This window comes from Lynx rufus, unplaced genomic scaffold (assembly GCF_022079265.1).
Source record: "Lynx rufus isolate CCGP_SWC_20201006 ecotype Redwood Valley unplaced genomic scaffold, mLynRuf1.p SCAF_14, whole genome shotgun sequence".
Lineage (NCBI taxonomy): Eukaryota > Metazoa > Chordata > Mammalia > Carnivora > Felidae > Lynx > Lynx rufus.
This window is the reverse complement of record NW_025814828.1, coordinates 27954058-27979370: the sequence shown is the minus strand read 5'-3', so window position 1 is coordinate 27979370 and position 25313 is coordinate 27954058. Positions and strand designations below refer to the sequence as shown.

The window sequence follows — 25313 nt, the reverse complement described above, 5'->3', positions numbered from 1 at the left end:
AGGAAATGGGATGGTTTTAAAGTAGAAACCTTTGTTATCTGATGTTATTAGATGGTGGAATTGTGGGTAGTCATTCAAAATATTAACATTATATATAATAGCATTTAACACATTATGCCATATTATTTTCCATTATAGAAGCTAACTTTTGCTAATCGGTTGTAGTCCATAGCTCAAAGCACCATTAGCACATCTCTATGAAAGCTATGACCACATTCGGTAGCTTTAGGCATTCATTTCCTTTGTTATGAGACAGTGAAGGGAATTTGTTTTCCTGAGACTTGACATTTGATAAGTATGAAATGTTTGAAATGTTTGTTGAAAGATGAAATGAAGTTTAAAATATTTCTTCCAGAAATATAATTTAAGAAAATGTTACCAGGCAATGTATACGATTTTCAGTCACAGTTGAACTTTCCTTTTGAAATTAAATTCATACTTAAAATTTTAAATTTGAAGGAGTGTACATTGTAATCATTTCCCACACAGTCATTGGGCATTAATAAAAATTCCATGTGTTTTCCAGTGAATATATTTTTAGCATTTGCTTGAATGAGTAGTGATTTTATAACCATGTCATAATTCTTCTTACTATATATGATCTGGCCATGGCTAGTTTGCATTAGCACTGGAATTTATGTAATAAATATGTGAGACATGAGAACATTTGACACTTTTTAAATCAACAATGATATCATTCCAATATGTACCCATTGGTTCCGTAGATTATTGGTGCTATAAAATGGTCGGTTACCATGTTAAGAAGGATTGGCATTACCTTATAAAGAAAACTGTTTAGAAATGCATCCCTTTAAAGGGTTATGTTTATGGAGATGTAACTGTTAACAGTAGGTCATGTTCTTGTTCACTTGTATTATATCTAGTGCTTTTTAAACTTGAGTCTGCATAATAATCACCTGGGAAACTGATTAAAATGCATAGTCCTAGATTGCATGCTCAGAAAATCTCACTTAGTGAACCAGTAATCTGCATGCAGCCTTTGATAGTCTGCAGACCATATTTTTACTAAACACTGAGTTAACAAGACAGTGACACATTGAGCAATACCCACGTTGTGGTTTACTTCCACAGTGCTGCCTGAAATGGGGAAATTGGAGACCTTTCTATGACTGCAGTATTTAAATATACTTATCTCTTTGGAATGAGCCTACTTTCTAAAAACAATGTTGTGCATATCATCAAAATGTTACTGATTTGTTATTCTAGTTGGTAAAAAACCTTAGCAACCTTGTTTTTAATGGCCTAAAATTATAAGACTACTGCCTATGGTACTTATTCACCTTCCTGTTTTTGAAATTTTCAAAACCTATAATAAAAAACCACTAGTTCTGGTTCATACAGTTCTTTATAAAATGATGTCCAATATACAGTACAGCATGTATCCACTGTATTTGCCAATAAAATAAAGTCACAGACATGAAAGCATTTTGGAGGAAAAAAAAAAAACTGGTGTTCTTGATATATAGGGCGTAGTGTTCAGTGAGTCTGGAGGGCTTTTTGTGATTCACTATGTTTTTTTTTAATTTTTATTTTCAAACATTTATGCACTACTATACCAGATCGTAAGCAGATACATAGACTTATATTAGGCAGGTTGCTTTTTGGAACACTAAGCTTCAGCTTTTCTACAGTTCGATTTCTGGTTTTGTTCATTGTGCCCCCCCCACCCCCCACCAAAGTAACTATCATAGGCCCAGTCCAAATCACTGCTGAGGTGAGTTGGGAGTCTAAGGAAGATAAAAATGAAGGTACCCGAGGACAGAGGAATTGAAAGGGAGATAGAGCGAGCCATGAACTAGTTAGTATCTTATAACTAAAAAAGCCCTTGAATTTCTTCCTTGCGTGTAAAATTGAACTTGATTGAAAGAACATGGGAAGATGTCCAAGAATGTTGAGGGTAAGGTTGTGACTTTGAAGAACAAAGCTCTCTTGTATGCACATTTTCCAGCATGTTTGCAGGAGTAGAGATGTTGTGAGAATCAGTCCCATTAATGACATGATATACTTAGTCTTCTAAAAATCCTTTTTAGAATTAGTTTAAGGAATGAGGAAAATCTGGTAATGGTTAAAATCCAGTAGGATATAGGAATTGTGACTGAGGTGACAGGGTATCCAGTCATGGTGACATTAAAGGACATGTGTGCCCGAATGTTTGAGTGCTATTCAGGTCAAAGCTTTGAGGGATTTTGACCTTAAGAAATAGTAGCATGGCAAGAGATCAAAATATGAAGAAAAAAATCAACTGTGAGGCTGTTCTCTTGCATTTCAAAGTCAGGGCTGGCTTGACTAATGCCTGGACACAAGCTCAGGACGCTTAAGTTGATAAAAAAGGTGGCGTAAGAAAATAGAAATACTTTCTGTTCCCCAAAGTTAGGAAGAATAATAACCCTTGCTATGTGAATGCTTAAGAAAAGACAACAAATCAAATAAACTCTGGATTGACTTATTTAAATACTCAAATGACCCTCTGTGTCCTCTGCATTTTTTTAATAAATATGCTTGTTGAAATTTAGGTTTTTTTTTCTAAATGCTGTAACACTGATGAATGTATTTTTATCTTGATTATAATTAGGGAATATGATAGTCAGAAGTTCATTATAGTTAATACTTTAAACTTACATATAATTTTAGTGATTTGAAACATTTTTCCCCATTTAACTGAAATCATACATACCTCGGAAAGGGCATAATAGTCATGTACTTTATAATGTATTATGGTAGTTTAAGTTAAACTTGGCATTAGGTGTTTAAATGTAACAATATATCTAAACGAGTCCAAAAGTTCCTTAGTTTTGTCATTTTTTTAGCAGAGTAAATTATCTTCTTTGCCAAAAGTAAGGGACATTTTATGACACATACAAGTTTATACATCTCATTCCCATTTTGTGAATATTTTGCTGTATTTCTATTGACCATTTTTGCAATGTTCTGAACTATAAGCACAAATATCTTAAAGATAAAATGAATATACCTAGGATTCTCCTCTCCTTGAACATGAGAGTACATGTTTATGCTGTTATTTCTGTATCTGTAGTTACAGATGCCCAAACGGAGTAAGTGATCATTATGTATGTATATATCTATTCTATAACATTTGTCTCCTGCTGGGAGTTTTAAAACTCTTGCCAGACATATGAATAGTGTAAAACGTGGTTGAACATAATAAGCCAGTATTTTTAAGAATACCAGAAATGCAAATGGGGCATTCAAAAGTATTAAGATTAACATTTCTCTATTTACTTTTTTTTTTTAGTTCATTCTCATTTTTTAGAGATCCCTCTTTTTATTCTCCACAAAATATTTTACGTGCACATTCTGACTGTGCCCACTCTCAAAGCATTGTTCTGTAGATCTATTGATACTTAAGATGTAGTTAGAATTGGTTTGCCTCTCTTCTTTTTGCCAATGATTTTTTTTTTTTTTTATAATTTTTTTTTTTCAACATTTATTTATTTTTGGGACAGAGAGAGACAGAGCATGAACGAGGGAGGGGCAGAGAGAGAGGGAGACACAGAATCGGAAACAGGCTCCAGGCTCTGAGCCATCAGCCCAGAGCCCGACGCGGGGCTCGAACTCACGGACCGTGAGATCGTGACCTGGCTGAAGTCGGACGCTTAACCAACTGCGCCACCCAGGCGCCCCGCCAATGATTTTAATTCACAACACTCTAAGGCCTTTCCATTGACAACCCTTTTCATTGGTTCCTGAAAGTTCTCTAAGCCTCATCAACCTGATGCCAATTTAAAAAATGGTTTTATAAAACCTAGAATTAAAATAAAATCCTTCACTTATTTTAGGTTTCTATCTTATTCAAGGACTACCTGAATTCATAGACTAACCATCTTGAATTTTAGTTAATTGTTTAAGTTAACAGTTATATCAGAAAACTTCCAAGTTACAGCTCAAATAACTTTGGAAATGAACTGTATTCTTTTCCTACCTCCAACTAAAGTAAGTGTTTGAGAATTGCCCTTGTCTATCAGTGTAATAGTTACTATGTTATAAATTCGTTGTCTACGATAACATGATGTAGGCACTGAAGATTTAAGAGACAAGAGCTGAGTTAACTTTTGGAATCTCTCATTACTTCTTTATAAAAAGGGAAGTTTGGGCTAGGAAGATTTCCATAACAGTATTCTTCGAGTTCTAAATGCATGTGATATGTTTCTCTTTGTTTGAAATTTTATATAAAACTCTGGAGTAATTAGTGAAGAATTTCCAACTATCTCTGCTATATCAGTCTCACTGTCAGCTGGAAGATGATAATGAAAATACACTTCTCATCCTGTAAAAGAAGACTGACTTCTGAAATGAGTATATTTCACTCATCAGGAGTATGTGATTAAGATACATTGAAAATAAAATGATCAGTGTCTATATGATATATTTATTCTTTACAGACAATAAATGAAATACCACATAAAGAAAACATAAGTTTTTGTCTCAGTGTATACTTGATCATCTGCATCCCTAGTTAAAGAAGGTGTTTCATTACTTCATGTCAGGTGGATCAGAAAAAATAAATTTCATTGCTCCTTGAATTTTTGCAGATGCACTTAATTCACACAGTTGCTCAAAATCAGTGTTTAATATGAATCCTGAATCCAACACGAGTCTCTTCTTTCTGATAATTTGTACAAAATATAATATGAAGCGAGGGATAAAATACATGAAATTGAACAGTTTTATAGAATAAGCCTTCTTAATTATTATATATTTTATTTCAAATAGAAATACTTCTTTTTTTGATGTCTTTTGAATATAGATTGTAAGTATGCTCATGATTCCAATGTGTTGTCTTTTCAAGATGTTCTATTGCCTTATTATCAGTATCAAAACAAGACCGTAATTAATAATAAAATTTAGGCGTGCCTGGGTGGCTCGGTCGGTTGGGTGTCCAACGTCATCTCAGGTCATGATCTCACATTTCATGGGTTCAAGCCCCGCGTAGGGCTCTGTGCTGACAGCTTAGAGCCTGGAGCCTGCTTCAGATTCTGTGTCTCCCCCTCTCTCTCTGCCTTTCCCCTGCTCACGTTCTGTCTGTCTGTCAGTCTGTCTCTCAAAAATAAATAAAAGTTATAAATAAATAAATAAATAAATAAATAAATAAATAAATAAATAAGTAAAATTTAGTTATCATACCACTCTCAAGAACTTTGGTACTCCTTTTATACTCCCCTTAGCCATGGTAATTCCTCTGTACTTGTTCATGGGAGAGAGGATTCTATAGCCTTTTGATTAGTCACTCAGCCTCCTTTATGAGCACCTGATATTTTTTACCCCAGGTTTCTCACAAAGTTCAACATGTAAAATTCTTTCTGTTGCTTAGACTTGTAAATCCTCACACCATCAGATATTTGAGCCTTGTGCTACTATGCCTGTGGAGATGGTTTTAAGCCTGGCTCGTAATTATGTGCTAAAGCTATTGCTATGTTTATGCAGTATATTTTAAACTGTAGAACTGCAGTTCTTCCATACCTATTAAAAGTCAATTGATGGGACGCCTGGGTGGCTCAGTCGGTTAAGCGTCCGACTTCAGCTCAGGTCATGATCTCACAATCTGTGAGTTCGAGCCCCGCGTCAGGCTCTGGGCTGATGGCTCAGAGCCTGGAGCCTGCTTCCTATTCTGTGTCTCCCTCTCTCTCTGCCCCTCCCCCGTTCATGCTCTGTCTCTGTCTCAAAAATAAAATAAACGTTAAAAAAATTTTTGAAAAAAAAAAAAGTCAATTGATCACTGTAAAGAAATGTATGTAAAAATTACACAGCAAAAAACTCTGTTCCATAGTTGTCAACCTGATTATAATTTTTTAAATTTCAGGTATTGAAGTTGTTTGATTTTCCCCAAATTTAATTCGAGTTTATCAGGAGCTGAAAGGCATTAAAAGATTGTCATATGCCATTGTGTGCATTTTCAATCTTCTTCTGACTTTATATATGCACGTGTGTATATATAAAGACACACTTAAAGGAAAATCACCGTTCAGAAATGTGAGCAGGTATAGCAGCAAGTGAACATTGACACTCGGATTTACATTTCTGTTCTGCCACTTACAAGCTGTGTCTGCCTCGAACTTTTACCTCTTATCTGTAAAATGGCAATAATATTATTATTTAGTCTTAGAGCCATGAAGTAATGACAGCCACCATTTAATAAGCCTTCATTGCATGTACTTTTCTAAGTATTTTCAATATGATAATGAATGCAAAGCACTTAGCATAGTGCGTGGGACATGCAAAGACCTTTGTAATTGGTAGGTATTATACGCATTAGTATTTTAATAATAATGAAGATGACATGATAAAGTAGATAACTGATTCTTCGTAACTTGAATTTTCTTAGTAAGTTTCTTTAACTGTTCAAATAGTAGAATATTTCCTAATGCAAGAAGTAGAACTCTGCAACCCCGAAGAACTTATAAAGGCAAGAATATTTAAATAATTACATGGAAGAATCAAAGATGCAATTAAGAATACAGCCAAAAAAACCCCAGCACCAACAGAGTTAATTTAAAATGTGAGAGGGGCGCCTGGGTGGCGCAGTCGGTTGGGCGTCCGACTTCAGCCAGGTCACGATCTCGCGGTCCGTGAGTTCGAGCCCCGCGTCAGGCTCTGGGCTGATGGCTCAGAGCCTGGAGCCTGTTTCCGATTCTGTGTCTCCCTCTCTCTCTGCCCCTCCCCCGTTCATGCTCTGTCTCTCTCTGTCCCAAAAATAAAAATAAACATTGAAAAAAAAAAATTTTAAAATGTGAGAGAAGGTGGTAAGTACAACTAGTTGCCCCTAAGAAACCAGAAAAAAGTGGTTGAAATGTTTCCTTTCGTTGTATCCCCTTTTATATTCTTTAAATATGCTTGAATATACATACATTTCCCATCCAAATGTGCATTTTAGACAAATGGAAGAGAAGTTGGCAAGAATTTTATTGTTTGAGAGTAGTTTGATTCCTCCAGAACTACCAAAACTGTACAACCTTACTGCAAGATGTATGCCCTAAGACTATCAAGAGGCTGGGCAAATGCTCTTCCAGTTTTTCTCACAGGAGGAAAATGTAACTTTTGGAAATTAACACATGTCACCTTATGAGTGAGAAGTTTCAGTAGAGAATTTTTTTTTTAATTTTCTATGAACATTTAGAAAAGATAGCAGTTATTACTAATAGGTATCGAGAAAACTTTCTGTGTTCAGACATTACATAACTTAATTCTTGAAACTAAGACTTGGCTACATAATTTTTGGGGCCCAGTGGAAAATGAAAATGCAGGGCTTCTTATTCAAATATTATCGAGAATGTCAACAGTGTGGCAGCAGAGCATGAAACGAAGCCTGGGGTTCTTTGAGTGAAGGGACCTGGGTGACGCCATAAGTTGCCTGGCATGAGGGTGGCGTTGTTTGCAGCAGCCTTGTGAGACATCTGTTGCCATTCCTATTATTTATATGAAGAAAAGAAGGCAAGAGTCTGAGACACAAATGAACCTACACTAAATGCTATCATATGTCAACTGTGGACCTGGTGTTTGAGAATTGTGAGACCTGGCTCAAAGACCCCCACTTTTAATCGCTGTAAGAAGTCTAAACGAACTCTTTGCCATTTTTACTAGCTGATTAACTGACAGATCAAGGAAATACTATTTCAAAACGAATACATTTTATTTGCATGACGACATTTGGAAGTCATTTTCAATATACTAATAATCAAAATGGAAGTGTGTGGGGGATGGGTGAAATAAGTAAAGAGGATTAAGAGTATACTTAAATTGATGAATACTGAGGAATGTACAGAATTGTTGATTCATTATACTGTACACCTGAAACTAATGTAACACTGTATGTTAATTGAGCAAAAAAATGAGGAAAGGTGACTGAATAAGAATTTAGTTAGGTACACTCAATGTTTGTTGAATATAATGCAAACTATGTTATATTCTAATTTTGACCCTGCTCTACTCAGCATTTTAATGGAGACCTTAAGTCATTCTTATTAGATTTTTATTTGTCCTGATGTTTAGTTGTTTTAATGTATTTGGATGACATAATTCCATAGTTCTAAAGATACATGGGAATGATAGACTTAAAACAACAATTTGAACAGAAAAGTTCTGAAATTTTTCTCTGCCTGCAGAAGCAACATTTAGCAGAAAATGTTTTATTGTAGAAAGTTGGAAAAAAGAATATAGAAATATATAGTCTACGATTGAAATTACCTGTGCTTTCTCTGCCAAAACATAATCACTGATAGTTATATTTTGCATTCTTCACTCGGTACTATAATGTAAACATTTTCCAATGACATTGAAAATGTTTGGCACATGTACAATAACTCTATCACATGCCTGTCCTGTAATTTCTTGAAGCCAGTGCCTCCAGACATTAAGTTTTTTTCTGTTTTACCATTATGCTGATCCTATGAACAGGGACAATTGTTACATGCAGCCTATAGCATCAAATACATTTAAATATGAGGCTATTGGCTGAGGGAAATTTGCTTATGAACACTTAAGAAGAAACTACCTTGATTACTGGATGTTTAGTGTATGTAATTAGTTTGCATACTTGTATTTTTCACGTGGCACACACTTGTCTCACAACTGTTTGTGTGTTTGTCACCTTCACTACTATGCTGTAAGATCACTAAAAATCGAGATTCCATTTTATGCATTTCTGAATGTTCCGTAGTGATACATTTAGACTCTATGTTGGAATTTAATTAAAACGTGATTCAGCTGCTGAGCAACTCATATAATTTTAGTTTGCCTTAATTACATAGGAGGTCCAAAGCTAAGAAACCTAAGTTTAGGAGCACCAATCAGATTAAATCTAACTCTAGCCCATACCTGGTATTTTAAAACTTGGAAATAAGATTTATCAGAGTCATGATTATCAGTCTTCACATCTTTAAGACTGTCAGGAACAATACTCAGCTTCCTCTGTGTCGGTTCAGGGTTCAAAACAAGCTTTAAATGAACCAAGTCATAATAAGGCAGGCTTCCATTAGGTGTAAAACTTTGCTAATGGGAAAATTTGCTACCATATTCAGGAAGGAGTTGTCTCCTTCTGGGAATAGTAAATCCTATAGTAAGTGTAAGGTTATACTAAATGACCTCCATAATCCCTTCCTCTCTGTGTTTCTAATGATTCTAACACATAATTAAGTGTTTACAGTCAATAAACTAAAAGTCACGGGGGAAACGTAGTAGTTGACCTTGTGGTTTTTATTTGATTATATGGCTAGGTTTTGAAAGTTATTATTAATTTGTCATATATAACAAATAATATCCTATGGCTACAGGGTCAGTGCACCATTGTTGTTGTTGTTGTTGTTTTCATCCTGAAGGAAATGGAGGAATATTTCCAATTATAGTAATGATTATAGTGTAGAACAATTGCAGGTTTGTGTCTCACTATTAATTCATTAAATAGATTATTTTTTCTTTCTTAGAAGGTTTGCCATATTCCTAAATGCCTTTTCATAGTATGTGTTGTTGCCATTTCTCTTTAACCTCCCCTCCATGGGTACATCTATCCAGTTTAATAAGTATCAATGAGAAGATATTATAACTTTATAGAAATTAACTCCATAGCCAGATATTCAGTAGCACAAATGTTTCACAACATTAGATACAACTATAAACAGTAGGTTTGCATTTTCAGAATTTCTGCATTCTGGTACCTAAAATAAAATTAAAATTTCCCCCGAACAGTATTCCCTTCAAGCCATCATTGTATACAAAAAAAATTTGCTCGTGGTTAAAAAATACTGTTCTGAAATAATGAAATACTCTTGGAATCCTCCTCAAAAACTACATTCTTTATTTATTAAAGGTAAACTTAATTTGATAATGTAATGATCATTTTGTGTTGAGTGCAGGTAGGTTTGAGGTTATATTTTAAGCATTTCTTGACAGCTGTGTTACTTTCTGCCTCCATTTTGGTGTAACTTGTCAACGGACTGTATAAGTATTGTTTGAGGCTCAATGATGGATTCTAAATCATGAATCCATGGAGATCTTAAAGAAGATAAAACCAGTGCTTGACACATGTGTAAACTCAGTATTTCTTAATGTCCTTTAAAAAAAACAAACAAACAAAAAAAACAAAACAAAAAAAAAAAAAACTAGCCTACCGAAATGGAAGTCTCTAAGTCCTTGACATATGGAAGGGCAGCATTTCTAAAATGTATTTGTCAAAACCAATTTTTACACAAGACATTGTGACAAAAGATTTCATTACATCACTGACAATTGCCTCTTTGGAACCTGCAATAAGAAGATCCTGAGGCTTCCCTGATTTCCTCCCATTGAAGGAATCAGTCATGTGTGAGGTAGGGAGGTTATCCCAGACCCTTTCCATACCTCTTGGCATGGTCAGGAAAATTAGTCAAACTGATTTGAGCTCAGTCAGATCCCTAGCTCTGTGCACGTCAAGTACCTATAAATGGGTCTAATGAAGGCCTCTTTTGGTCTCCCTGTACATTGATCTTCCAAATGATTTAGATTACTAGAAGAGTAATAATGATTAACATCTCAACAGGTAACTATTCAGTTCTAATCACAGGAGGACTGTGTGAGAGGAAGTTGGTGGTTAGGGAAGGAAGGGAGAGTGTCTCCCCATTGCACAGCTCATCTGGTATTGCCCATTTACTGAGGTGATGGCTTCTCATCAGTTGGATCACAAACCATATTATTCCAAACAGTGGTGATCTCCACTTAATGGATGGTTTTTTAAAAGTCTAAACACAAAGTTAGTGTGCTTCTAAACCAAGAAGTATCTTTAATGCTAACGGTGGAAACTCAAGTATTTTAAGTTACTAATTAAACAAGGGTAGTATGCTTTTTAGCTTAAATATGCTTTTGGGCTAGTAGGTACTTTATGTTAACCTTTTTTTTTTTTGTAGTCTTAAAGGGTATTTCACTTATTTGATTAAAAAGTCATTTATTGTCAAGTTCAAATAATTTTGTCTAAAAAGGTGTGGATGATAACTAATTAGTATATATGATAACTAAATATGCATTCACCATACTAATAAGCATCTGCGGTATGCTAAGGCAATGAAGTTGGTGCTGGTCTACCTTATAAAATTTATATTAATGTGGTAAGCACTTTAAACCGTACGTTTAATTAACTGTCAGAGTGAAACCCTACATTTTTCTCCTTTGCCCGCCCCCCCTTTATTTCCCATAGCTTGACCAATCAATTGAAGAGACGCTAAGTTTACTTCTGGTTTTGAGATTACTTCCCTTTGTGATTTAACTCAACATAAGTTAAGTCAGATAAAACAATTTGATTTGGGTTCAATATGGTGCTATTTTGATCTGAAGGTCAATTTACCAACAGGCAGGGGCAGTTTCTCATTATTTTCCTTTGCCGCTCCGTGCAGTCTTTACTGAAGTCTTTCAAGCAATGTGTGACCTCTGTTTCAATACTTCTCCTAGATTTCACAGGCTGTCCCCACCACTCAGCCATCACTAACACAGACAACTGTAATGGAAACGGTAACTATGGTGACCACGAGGGAGCAAATTCTGGTAAAGCATGCCCAAGAGGAACTGCCACCACCACCTCCCCAAAAGAAGAGGCAGATTATTGTGGATTCCGAAATTAGGAAAAGGTGAGAGGCTCTTACTCATGGCTTTATCCTGAAGCAAAAAGTAATTGTTAAGCAGGAAAACTCATTTATAGCTGTTGGATGGTAGTGCGTTTATTTAAACAATATTTCTAGAAGCCTCAGGTGCCTGTAATGTCAGTTAAGTTAGAAAAATTGTGAAGTGAATTTTAAAATTTGCCCCAGGAATCGGCATCCTAACAAAAGCTTAATGCTTAATGGAAATATTGTTTTCCTGGATTAAAAGAAGAAACCACGGGTGATGAACTGCCACAGACTCATTTTATCCTGAGTTTTTTCCCCCCTTATGAAGAGGCTGTTTGTTCAGTGCCTACTTTTGCATTACGTGTCTTTTCTTCCAGTAATGGAAAGTACATTTTCATGAAGAAGAAGTACACCTATAATAGACAAGATCCATTCTGCTAGTTTATGAGAACATAATGTCTCAATCTGCACATCCTAAATCAGGAGTAATTACAGAATAGATTTCCTGTTCTTTGATATTTATAAAGTCTTATCTTGAAGGTGTTAGAATTTTTAACTTGTCTTTTGGTGGATATTTGCAACTAGACATTGTAGATAAGTTAGGTATTATGTACATCCTTGGGTATATTAAAATGATGAGAATAAAATTTCATAAATGCAGAACTACCATGAAAGTCATAAAAGGGTACAGTTTCTTTTTCTTTCCAATTATTATCATTCTAAGATTAAGAAAGAACATTAAAATCTGCCTTATGTTTCTTAGCAGCATATGTTTAGGAATGCGTGGAACACTTGACATTAGAATTTATGTATACAAGGGTATAGAAGTATGAGAAGAAGAACACATACCTAAAAATAGCATGTCAGATGTTCTAGACAAAGGAAAAAAAAAAACACCTAGAGAAGTTACTCAAGTACATTATTTGGGACTTTCGATACTTCTCTTTTAATCCGTGATTTGTAACCTGTCATAATTCCCGCAGTGAACTGCTAGGCTTTTCTCCCTGGTTGTATCTGCGTGGCTGGGTGAATCCTCTCATCCAATGGTCAGCAAACTAAAGCCAGTTGACTAGGTCCACCTTACTTCCAGTTTTTGTATGGCTCATGAGCTAAGAATTCTTTTTATATTTTGAAATGGTTGAAAATGATCAAAAGAAGGATATTTTGTGACATGTGACAATACTATGAAATTCAGGTGACAGTGTCCATAAATAAGGTTTTATTGAAACACAGCCACAGTCATTTATATATACATCATCTGTGGTTGCTTTAACATTACAAGGGCAGGGTTGGGTGATTACCACAGAGACTATATGGCCCACAAAGCCTAAAATATTTACTATCTGGCCTCTCACAGAAGAAGTTTGCTGACCCTCATTCCAGGTAAATGGTTCTTTGAATCTTTAAGCATTAGCATTCTATTTGGGGCAACAGCTTTCAAGGATCTACTCCTAATAGTAGCTGAAAATTTAACATTGATGGAAAAAAAAACATAATGGCAGAAACAAATCTATAAAGCTTTTAATGAATCTGCATTTTATGAACCTAATAGCATGGATATCAATTTCACGTCATGTGAAACATGTGTCTCCAGACAGTGCTTAGTGGAGACATGGATTTATGGATCCTTTGCGACAACTCAACAGCTCTTCACCAATTTTCTAAGCAGAGCAGTGTGGAAACCTAGTTGTCTTACCCTCCTAATGTGTTCAACATTCTACTAATACAGAAATCAGCAGAACAAGTTGATTCATGTCCGTCTCTCTCTTGGCTCCTGCCAAGTATATTCTTGGCTTCTGTTTGGTGAATGTTATTTGGTTAAAGAAAATAAGTTCTGATTGCTTTCTGTTTTCAGGAAAGTGTGGCTAGTGGTGAAATATTTTGTCTCCTAAATTCTGTTCGCATCTTATCCTCTCAGCAGTTTTTATAAGTGCCTGAAATGAGATGACCAATTGGGACCATAAAGAATGTATTACTTAAATAAAAGCTAACACTTACCTATGATTTTATTGTGTGCTCAGTGCTAGATTAAATGCTTTATCTGCATAGCATGTTTATTCTTCGCGGTTACCCTACAAGATAAGTATGGCTAATATTACTATTATACACTGCTATAGAATATCTGAGCCAGGATCTCAACTGAGGTAGCGTACTACAGAAGCTAGACTGGGTAGGAATATGTTTCTTCAGTAGATAAATGATTAACGTGATCTTACGTCTTGGTTTCCCTAAATCCATCCCAGGTTATATGTTTTGTGATATCATAATTATATGTAAGACCAACTTTCACTGTCAAATATGTCCAGATATGGACAGTACAATAAGATGGATGCTTTATATAAGATTCTAGATCAATAAATTTGTACTGAACAAAGAGCAGAAACACGTGAACATTTAGGACGGTTAAATTCAATAAGTGATTGGGGTGCCTGTGTGGCTCAGTCAGTTAGGCGTCTGACTTTGGCTCAGGTCATGATCTCACAGCTTGTGGGTTCAAGCCCTCTGTCGGGCTCTGTGCTGACAGCTCAGAGCCTGGAACCTGCTTCGGATTCTGTGTCTCCCTCTGTCTCTCTGCCCCTCCCCCACTCACACACACTCTCTCTCTCTCAAAAAATAAACATTTAAAAAACTTTAAAAAAATAGGGGCGCCTGGGTGGCGCAGTCGGTTAAGCGTCCGACTTCAGCCAGGTCACGATCTCGCGGTCCGTGAGTTCGAGCCCCGCGTCAGGCTCTGGGCTGATGGCTCGGAGCCTGGAGCCTGTTTCCGATTCTGTGTCTCCTTCTCTCTCTGCCCCTCCCCCGTTCATGCTCTGTCTCTCTCTGTCCCAAAAATAAATAAACGTTAAAAAACTTTAAAAAAATAAAAAAAATCAATAACTGATAATTGTCTACAGGATGACAGCTGCTTAAGAGAGTGTAATGGTTCTAGTTGCATCATACAAACATGACTGAAAACTTCATGATAGCTCGTGCCTGTCTCTTGTCCCATGTGAGAACCACTAGCACTTAACTGTCAAGATGGTAGTCTTGACAATCTTTTGAATGCTCATCTTTTAAAAATGACCTCCTTTTTCATTTTCTCTGACACACAACTAGTTCTGCACCTACCACTGGCTTGATTTGTACCTTTGCCTAATTACTATTGTAGCATCTCATAAATGCATGTGTTTTGCTTTTTTGATTTCATTTGAATTGCTTCTTTATGTTGATTCAAGTCTGGCACTAAGTGAATGACCCTGAGATCTTACTTACAGCTCCATATCTGACTCTCTCCCCTAAATTTCATGTTTATATCTTTATTTTTTTTTATTTTTTAATGTTTATTTATTTTTGAGAGACAGGGCAATGCAACATGAGTGGGGGAGGGGGAGAGAGACACACACACCCAGAAATCCGAAATAGGCTCCAAGCTCTGAGCCGTCAGCACAGAGCCTGATGTGGGGCTCAAACTGACAGAGCTGTGAGATCATGACCTTAGCCGAAGTCGGACACTTAACCGACTCATGTCCTCTCATGTTTATATCTTTAAACCGACTTTTAACCGACTCAGGCCCTCTCATGTTTATATCTTTAAAACTATGTACTTTACTTGTGCATCTAGTCAGTGTGTCAGTATTTTTTAATCAAATGCAAACCATTGTCGCCTCTGTTTAACTACACCAACTTTTACATTGTGCAAATATTTTACTTCTTAAAATGTCTTGCCTGTATGTCCAAAGGAGTGGCCAATATTGGGAAAAACATGGACTTTGGAACCAGAATTACTCATGGTTGAAACCTGCCTGTCTTAACTATAAGCTTATGATTCCAGGCAAATTACCTAATACCTGTGCCTCAAATTCACTCTCATCACTTTATAAAATACTGAGGATGAAGTGGAAACATTTGATATAGTGCCTGTAAGGTAGTAAGAATTCAGCGAATGCAGTAGCTGTTTTTCTTGTCATTTGGATATGGTGGACATGGAAGGGTTAGGGGTGGATGTGGTGGAGGTGGTGGAGGTGGGAGAGATGGTGGTGGAGACAGTGGTGGGAGAGGTGGTGATGGTGATGAAGGCGGCAGTCGGGGTGGGGGTGGAAACGGTGATCATGTGCTATTGGTAAAAAAAAAAAATCCCATAATAAACGTCATCTCAAACTTAAAGAATATAACAACAGATTACCTTCTCATCTTCCTCTTGAAAACAAAATTTACCACCCGACTTCTCCATTTCTGTCAATCTCAGCTCTCCTGTCTTGTCCCTTATTTATTATTATTGCATTATACTATTGGGCTAGTGAGCATTTCAGTTATTTCCCAATCATTCTAACTGCCAACTCCATATATGAGCCATATATGTCCATATATGTCCATGCTGTGATGCTTGCCCCCTTTCTGATTAATCCACATCAAATTAATGTATCTAAAATGTGGCTTTTATGCTGACCTTCCAGACTTGAGATTGTGGTAACTCCAGTTACCCCCAAAATAAAACATAACTCACTTCTTACGATATTCAATATTATCTCCCACCACTCTTATTTCTAGCTTCCCCAGCATCTTTCCACTTCAGCCAGTAAATTACATTACCTTCTTTTGGTAGATGACTTACTGTTACCCACATCAATTTTTCTCATCACCACTTACAACAAAGGGGTCCTGTTATTATACTCCTTTATATTTTACTTAGATCCCATATATATAGTACCATGCATGCAGTAGTCAACGAATATTTGTTGAAAGAGTGAATAAATATAGTTCAACTAATTGTGATGATTAACATTTTATATTCCTTGGCACTTAAGAATTTCGCCTGGTTCTTCATGGAATGGTTGTTAATAAACAAATGAACATTCTAATAAACTTTAATAATTCTATTTTTTCCCATTAGGACATTGTCATTTACTCCCAACTGTTAAAGGATTTAAGACTCAGCTTTGTACCACACTTGTTTTTTTTTTTGTTTTGTTTTGTTTTTAATATCTAAGATGTGTTTAGTTGATTCCTTAATAATTACACAGTTTCTACTGTTGTTGTATTTACTGCATAAATTGTCCTCCTCACACTAAGATATACAAAAATGTTAATGATGTTGGGTCACAGGGTAATTATTTTTAAAAGTAAATTATCCCTGCGGTTCAGTGATATTATTTTACATATAGGTAATTATCAGAGTATGGAACTCAGACTATGTTAAAACTAGATCTATTATCTAGTTAATTGGAATTTATTGAGGAGATTAGTTTCTAATCATGTAGCAGTTCTTTTAAAAGACGTTCATAACAGCTTTCATTTACATTTTTGCATCAACCAGGTGAAACCAACTGCAAATTGAATCTTTTTTTTTAGGTAAATGCTATCTCAATAAAGATAATTTGCCCAAGTATAGTGTTAGTAAATGAGTATCTTTGACCTGAAGAGGAGTATAGAGACATTTGTAAATATCGAAATTCACCTAGTCTTTTTATCTTCTCCTGGCTGAGCAGACTTGAGTCTTCAGTTTGCTTTCTCTGACTGTTCCTTGCATGCTTACTAAATGGCAGAATAAATTGCTGGGTCAGTTACAGGCCTGTGTTAGTTAGTTAGTTAGTTAGTTAGTTAGCTAGTTAGTAAGTTAGTTAGTTAGTTAGTTTTATTTTGCAGCTTAATTGTTTTTGTTTTGTTTTGCTTTCTTTCTTTTTATGTCCATTTCCTGACATGAATTTATGTCACAGCATTGAAAGGAAGTTAGATAAGTGTTAGATAAGACCCCTTCTGCAGTTTTATAAGATCATTGCCTAAAATATTTTTGTGTTGGATATTCATTTGAACTTTGCTTCCCAAATTATAATCTGGAAGTGATAAACTAAAACAATTTAGTTTATTTCAAGACTCTAACTAGATAATTAATATGTCTAAGCTATTTTTTTTTAATTTTCTATATGATAATTTGATCCTAAAATACTCAGGGTGTTGGTCTCAGTGATAACATTTTTGCCCCTAGGCAGGATCCAGAAAAAAATGAAACTTTGCATCTTTTATCTAAGGAGATGAGACTCTGGAGTTGTCTACAGTTACAGGTTAATTGAAATCCGGAAAGGTTAAATAACTTGCTTTCAGTTGCAAAATAAGGACTACTGCTGAGTCTCCTAATTTCTATTCCAGTGTTAGAATTGCAATGGCTTGCTTCTTTTTATGTATTGGAGTCAAATGACCTTGGTCATAGACTCAGGTTTCAGTTTAGAAACTATTTTTGGTGAAGAATAGAAACCTTACACTCCATCTTCGGATATTCCAAAAGATCACCACCTACTTTAGATTCTTAAAATTATTTTGTCATATAAGTCAAGAATAACTTAATAAATATGTTTTGGAGAATATAGGAATGTGAATTCTAGAGGCAAACTAAAGGGCCAGAGGATACCTAGAGAAGTGACATTGTTTGTGCAGTGCATGAAACAGCAGCATCACTTGGGACCATATTAGAAATGCGAATTTGGAGGGGGCTGCCCCAAACTTGCTGAATCACACACTCTGCAGGTGGGCCTAGGAATCTTTTACAAGCTCCCAGGACATTCTGGTAAGCCTTAAGGTTTGAGAACCATTGCCCCCAAACAGTGCTTCTTATATATTAGCATAAATCAGAATTATCTGGAGGGCTTATGAAAAGACAGATTGCTTCTTCCTATCAGAGTTTCCGTGACTTTAGGTCTTGAGTGGTGCCTGAGAAACTTAATTTCTTTTTTTTAAGTTTATTTATTTATTTATTTTGAGAGAGAGAGACAGACAGAGAGAAGGAGAGAGAGAATGAGTAGGAGAAGGCAGAGAAAGAGGGAGAGTCCCAAGTGGGCTCCACACTGTCAGTGCACAGCCTCACGCGGGGCTTGACCTCACAAACCATGAGATCATCACCTGAGCAGAAGTCAAGAGTTGGACACTTAACTGACTCTGCCACCCTGGCGCCCTGAGAAACTTAATTGCCAACAGGTTCCCAGGTTATGCTGATGCTTCTGGTTCAGGACCCGCCTTTTGGAAATCAGTGCCCTTGAGCATCATCGCAGCTGCAACCTGACTCTTGATTCTTTTTCCCAAACCAGTCTCACTGATAGGAACCATTAATTCCCAGTAAGGCTAAGTGATGCTCCTGATCCATCTTGTGACACCCCTATTGCTTTATGTTGAAATGATCTATTCATATACCTGTTTGATCCACTCGACCTAAAGCTTCACTAGGCCAGGGTCCATACCTCACTCCTTACCTGGTGTGGGGTCTTCTATATGGTACATGCCCAATACATGTTAAGAACTGAAATGCACTATAGTGGAAGTGGTCCTATAAAATAGTCTACATAGTTCTGGATATCTAACTACAGCAGGTGTATGAAAATGTGCTCTTCCAGAATGCAAGTCATACAGGGATGCCAACAGAGAGAAAGGCGAGGCCATATTCCCAGAGCCATGACATGCTGTTTTATTTGTTCCCTGAGTGAAGGAAATGGTAGTCCTATTTATTATTTATTCATCTGAAAGAAGAAGCATAGCTGAGTGCCAGGAGAAGTTGGTTTTTAATCAGAGGATCTGAACTACCTCTTTTTTCCTTACTTGTGTTTCTTTCCTTCACCCTTTCCTACACCAAGCACTGAAACTGACCTCAGCAAGGTCACCAGAGAGCTCCTTAATTGCTGACTCCAAAGGTCACTCTTCAGTTCTTGTCTTCTTGACCTTCGTGCTGTGCTTGACAGTGATGATGATTAGTCCCTTCTTGAAATTTTCCACTCCTTTGGCTTCTGGGTCATTGTTCCCTCCTGTTTCTTTTTTCCTCTCTGCTTTCTTGCTGTGGCTTCTCAGTCTCCTCGTCTTATCTCTTTAATAGTCTCCACAAGATTCAAATTTTGGTTTCATTTCCTTCTCACAACGTGTTCTTTCCCAGGGCAGTCTCATTTATAGTCTTCTGTCTATTGGCCATCTATAGCGGATGATTTCTGAATTAATATCTCCAGCTTGACTTCCCTCCTCTTGATGTTCCTATCTATATGATCCAAATGTTTATTGGACATTTGCACCTGGACTTCTTACAGAAGTTTCAGATGTAGTTCCACAGTATACACTGCACAACGTTAGAGAGCACCATTCACATCATCGATTCTGAGAGCAGCGCCTTGTGGCCTTATGCCGTGAACAACCTGTGCAACCATTTCCAGTGGTCCTAAAACCTGCCCCCTCAATAAAACCCTCCAAGTGTGCCCATTAGATTCTCTTTAATTTAGCCTGTCCTTCATATACAGGCTTCATCCTAATTTAGTCTCTGATCATTTTCTGCATGAAATTTGTAACTGATCCCTCTGCCTCTACATTCACCCTTCTTCCTCATATACTTCACAGCCTCCTGAGGGCCATCTTAAAATGCACCTCTAATTAGATCATTGCTCTCTGCCCATAGTCCTTGAAATGCATAGCACAAAACTTCCTTTCTGATCTTTAGCTGCCTGCCTCTCCAGCTTCACTCCCTTTTCCCCTGCCCATTTCTTTATATGCCACTGCTCCTCAAAATAGTCTGCAAGCTGTTTATTACCAGGGCACCATGAGATAAGGAGCTTGGGCTAGAATGTAAATCAATGCGTTGCTTCCTTTGTCAAGAAAGTTGTGCAATTAAAAAGAAATCAGATGGAATAGTATGCTTTGTGCCGTGGTTGATTTATACTCTGGTGACTTTTTCTTGCCACAGACTACTAACAAATAGTTCACAGATTGGCCACAAACTGCTTTTCCAGTGACACTGCCCTCTCCTCAGCTTTAATCAACCACTCTCTGATCTCCAAAATGCTCTCTGTTGCTTCAAGTTTCTCTTTCTTTGCACCTACTGTTATCTCTCTCTACCTAAGATTGTCTTTACTTTGCCTTTTCCACCTCTCACATTCCTTGCTTCCCCAATGAGCTTAAGTAGATTTTCTCCCAGGCATTTCTCAGCCTTACTAACACTTCCATTAAAGCACTTGCAGAATTCTATTGTGATGATTTTGGTTTTGCATATCTGTATCTCCAGTGACCTCCTTGAGGGCATGAACCTTTTCTTTTCAACTCCTTACTTACAGCTATAACCCAGAAGTTAGCACATCACGGGTATTCACTAAATATTTATTGGATATTAAGTGGATATTTTGTCAGAGTCCTATCAGGAAAAGAGAAACAATTCTAGGTGTTTCGGAGAGAGGAAACCTAATACAGGGAATTGGCCAAGCAGATGGTAGAAAACTGGGAAGTAACTGGGATAGGGAAGCAACCCAAAACACTAGCGTGTCTGGAGTTTGAGGAACAACGCAGGGAGAGGAGGTTACCAAAGCCCCAAAGCTGGAGCCTTCCAACAGGGGCTAACACTCTCAGGACAGCCAGGCAAGAGTTTGGATCAAAGGAGGGAGGAGCCATCTAAAGGAAATTAAAGCCACAACGGAGATGTAGCTGCTGTAGAAATACCACCAACAGTAGAATGCAAAGCCAAAACACCTTGACATCTTTCTTCCCTCTTTATGTATTCTGCCAGTGCCTTCAATTGAACAAACCTAAATGGAAGCCAGAGGACAGGCAATGGGGGGAAATGTAGGTCCCTCAGATACAGAGAGGGCAAAAGAAATGTGGTGAGCGGATCTGAGAGTAAATGGGCCTATGACTGCACAGGTTTGTTCTGACCTTGGATCTTCCACTCAGAAACTATGTGACTAAAGAAAGTCACTGAACCTCACTCAGTATCTATTTCTTCATCTCTGAAATGGAATTTATATGAATTTTCCTGTTTGCCTTCACACTGGGAAGATTTGATTATGTGTGCCTGTCTTGTTGACTGTTGAGGTAAAAATAATACATCTTTTTCCCAGGAGAAGGCTGAATTCCCAATTACTAATTTAGAATAGTTATCCTCCCATTACTACATTTGTGTTGGAATAGAGAATATTTTTGTTCTGACATCTTCTGAGAATATTCTTATTCTTCTGTCTTCCCTGGTCAGGAGCTTGTATCTCTATAAATCAATATAAATCACGCCATCGCACACAGATAAAATTATACCTAGCTCCTACGGACTGAATTGTGTCCCCCCGCCCCAACATTTCATGTGCTGAAGGGCTAACTCCAATTTGGTAGAATTTGGAAACGAGGTGTTTGGGAGGTGATCAAGTTTAGATGAGGTCATGAGGGTGGGGCCCTCATGATGAGATTAGCACCCTTCTAAGAAGAGACAGCAGAGAGCTTGCTCTCTTCTTCCCTGCTGTGTGATGATGCTGTGACAAGATGACTATCTACAACCCAGAAAAGTGACCATGCCAGCAGTTTGATCTTGAACTTCCGGCTTCCAGAACTCTAAGAAAATAAATTGCTGTTGTTTAGGTCACTCATTGACTGGCGTTTTATTATGTCTGCCTGTGCTAAGGCCTTGGCTTTGTAGAGCAGTGAGTTTTACTTTGTGTTTTAACCAAAGTTGATAGAAATGCTCACTAAAAGAAGTACTTGGATTGAAACAACTCATGATGCCAAGGAAACGGCAGTGGGGCAGTAAGTACACGTCAGTTTTAAATGGCTTTCTGCATTGCACTAGATAGTTTCTGAACCTTGACTGGAAGTTATTTAAACTTTAAAGACCCACAACATAAAAGCATGTTGAAGTCCTTTAAACTCAGCGAGCTTTCACAGTGAGAGTATTTAAAGTTTAAATTACCTCCCATAGGGTCCAAGGCACCATCCAATGTGTGGAGGGGTGCTTTGAACACTCCTGTAGTCAGTATGAGTCCACTGTGTTTCAGGAATATAGTGACAGCAAAGTTAGCATTCTTGCTAATTTTCATATTCTTTCAACTAATATCTCGTCAATTGCTATGATTTGTAAGGCACTCCAGTTGCTATACCTGGGAACTATACTTAGTCCTTCCCTCACTAAGTTTACAATCTAGTATAAGCTATGTCACGAGGAAGTACCAGTAGGGTGTTAGAAAAGTTTGAAGGAAGAAAAGTTTACTTCCTGCTGGGAGTTGAACATGGAAAGCTCAGAGAAATTAGCATCTGAGTGGACATTTGAAAGACAGGGGCGTGTTGGCATCAAGGTGAGGTGGGAAAGGATAATTCAAATGCAAGCTGTCCTACAAACCTGTATACAATTGGCGTTTACACAGGGTTGTGTTTCTTTTTCCTAAAGCAGAAGTATGAGGTATTGGAAAGAGGGAAATAAGAGATGAGGTTGAAAAGGTAGGTTGAGTTGGCTTGTAAAAAATGTACTCGATGCCAGACTAAGGAATGTAGACTTTAATCTGGTCATGGAGAGCCAATGAACATTTTTGAGACAGAGCAAAACAATATAGCTGCTGCGAACCATACCATTTTGACCCTCTCTGAGTGTTGGGGGACATCATCTCAACTTTATAGAGCAGGGAGAGCTTGCTCGCTAAAGAGCCAGACAGAAACTATTTTAGACCTTGAGCAGCATACGGTTTCTTTTGCAAGTACTCAACTCTGCTTCTCTAGTGAAGATGCAGTCATAAACAGTATGCAAATAAATGAGTATGGCTATGTTCCAATAAAACTTTATTTACAGAACCAAGTGGTGGGCCAAATTTGTCCTGTGGGCCATAGTTTGCCTTTTCTTGCAATAAAGGGTGCAATAGATGAGATTATTTTACCGCTGATGATTTTTATTTGTTTGTTTTATTGTCTTTGTTATAGCTTCCTTTGCAGTTTATATATATATATATTTTGAGTATAGTTGACATACAGTGCAGTATTCATTTCAGGTATACAGCATAGTGATTCAACTTCTCTATAAGTTATAATGTGCTCACCACAGGTATAGCTACTATCTGTCACTGTGATACGCTATTATAATATTACTGACTATATTCCTTATGTTTGTTTATTCACTTGTTTTTAGATTTCACATATGAGTGAAATCATATAATATTTGTCTCTCTCAGTCTGACTTATTGCACTTAGCCTGACACCCTCTAGGACCATCCATATGGTCACAAATGGCATGATCTCATCCTTTTCTATGGCTGTGTAACATTCCATTGTATATATATGCCACCTGTTCCTTATCCATTTGTCTATCAGTGGACACTAATCATCAGGGAAACGCAAATCAAAAGCACAGTGAGATATTGCCTAATACCTGTCAGAATGGATAAAATACAAAAGACAAGACATAACAAGTGCTGGCAAGAATGTGATGAAAAGGGGATGGTCATGCACTAGTGGTGGGAATGTAAACTGATACAGCCACAGTGGAAAACAGTATGGAGGTTCCTCAAAAACTTAAAAACAGAACTGCTATCACCCTGTCAGTGCAGAGCCTGCTTTGGATCCTCTGTCCCTCTCTTTCTCTGCCCCTCCCCGACTTGTGCTCTCTCCCCCCCAAATAAATAAAACAGAAAAAAAAATAGAAATACTATATAATCCAATAATTATGTTACTGGGTATACTTACTCAAAGAAAGCAAAAACACTAATTCGAAAAGATATCTGTACCCCTATGTTTATTGCAGCAGTATTTACAAGATACAGATGCAGTTTTTATTCTTGTGGTTACCATAATAGTTTGTAATTTGCCAGTTCTTTTTTGTTTGTTTTCATTTTTAATTTCATTTAATTTTATTTGAGAGAGAGAGAGAGAGAGAGAGAGAGAGAGAGAGAGAAAGCACAAGCAGGGGAGAGAGACAGAGGGAGAAAGAGATTCTTAAATAGGCTCCATGCTCAGTGTGGTACCCAATGCAGGGCTTGGTCCTGAGACCCTGGGATCATGACCTGAGCCGAAATCATGAGCTGGTTGCTCAACAGACCGAGCCCCCCAGACACCCCTAATTTACCAGTGCTTAACCAAACACTACAACAAACATGTGTCTTCTGAAAAGATAATGTGAAAAGTAGCATGGTGCTGGCTTAAACCCAGTAAGAGGCATGGAAGGCAGTGATCATAGTAGCTGACACAAATATGCCAAGGGGACAAATGAGGCACAGAAAGGTCAGGTGACTTGTTCACGCTTGCAAAATTTACAGGAAGCAGTTTAGCCAGGATTTGAACCCAGGCATCGAGCACAGGATGCTGCGTTCTTAAATTCTATGTCATGCCATCTTTTGAAATGAGAAGTTAAAGGTGATTTCATCAAATTATTTAGCTGAAATTAAAAGTTTTCCTGAGACTGTTTAAGAATTTATTGAGATGAGGTCTGTGTATGGAAAATGTGTTCTTATCCTAGATTATGACTGTTCTACATTCTGAAGTCTCATAGACTCTAGGGTCCTGTTGGAGCATTTGGCTATCTTTATATGCAGAGATCAGTTTCAGGGAAGAGACAATTTTTTTCAATGATAGGTGTCTTTTTAGTATCAAGGCATAAAGGGGGTCCAAGTGTAAGACTTCTAATGCTAACCATTGTCGTAACAACCTTTGTCATCTATGCTTTTAAAAAAAGTTTGTATTTATTTATTTTTCAGAGGTGGGAGGAGCAAAGAGAGAGGGAGAGAGAGAATCCCAAACAGGCTCCTCACTATCAGCGTGGAGCCTGATGCGGGGCTTGAACTCATGAACCATGAGATCATGACCTGAGCCCTAATCAAGAATCAGACACTTAACCAGCTGAGCACCCCCCAGACACCCCATCGTCTATGTTTTGTATCAGAATACACAACAGTTTGGAAATTCGGGGATTTTAGGCAATTAAGGAATATTCCAAAGTAAAGATAAACTGGGAATGGCAACCATTTAATAATGCGATAG

The 25313-nt window shown here is 37.2% G+C and overlaps 1 protein-coding gene across 2 annotated transcripts in view; it reads left to right on the top strand.

Annotated features, from left to right (window-relative positions):
- DMD (dystrophin) overlaps positions 1-25313 on the top strand; it is a 1630689-nt gene that overhangs the window by 232817 nt on the left and 1372559 nt on the right. For both annotated transcript variants that reach the window (XM_047076051.1, XM_047076052.1), the window contains exon 12: positions 11449-11624. In XM_047076051.1, the coding sequence (XP_046932007.1) occupies positions 11449-11624 (176 nt within the window). The remainder of the gene's footprint in view (positions 1-11448; positions 11625-25313) is intronic.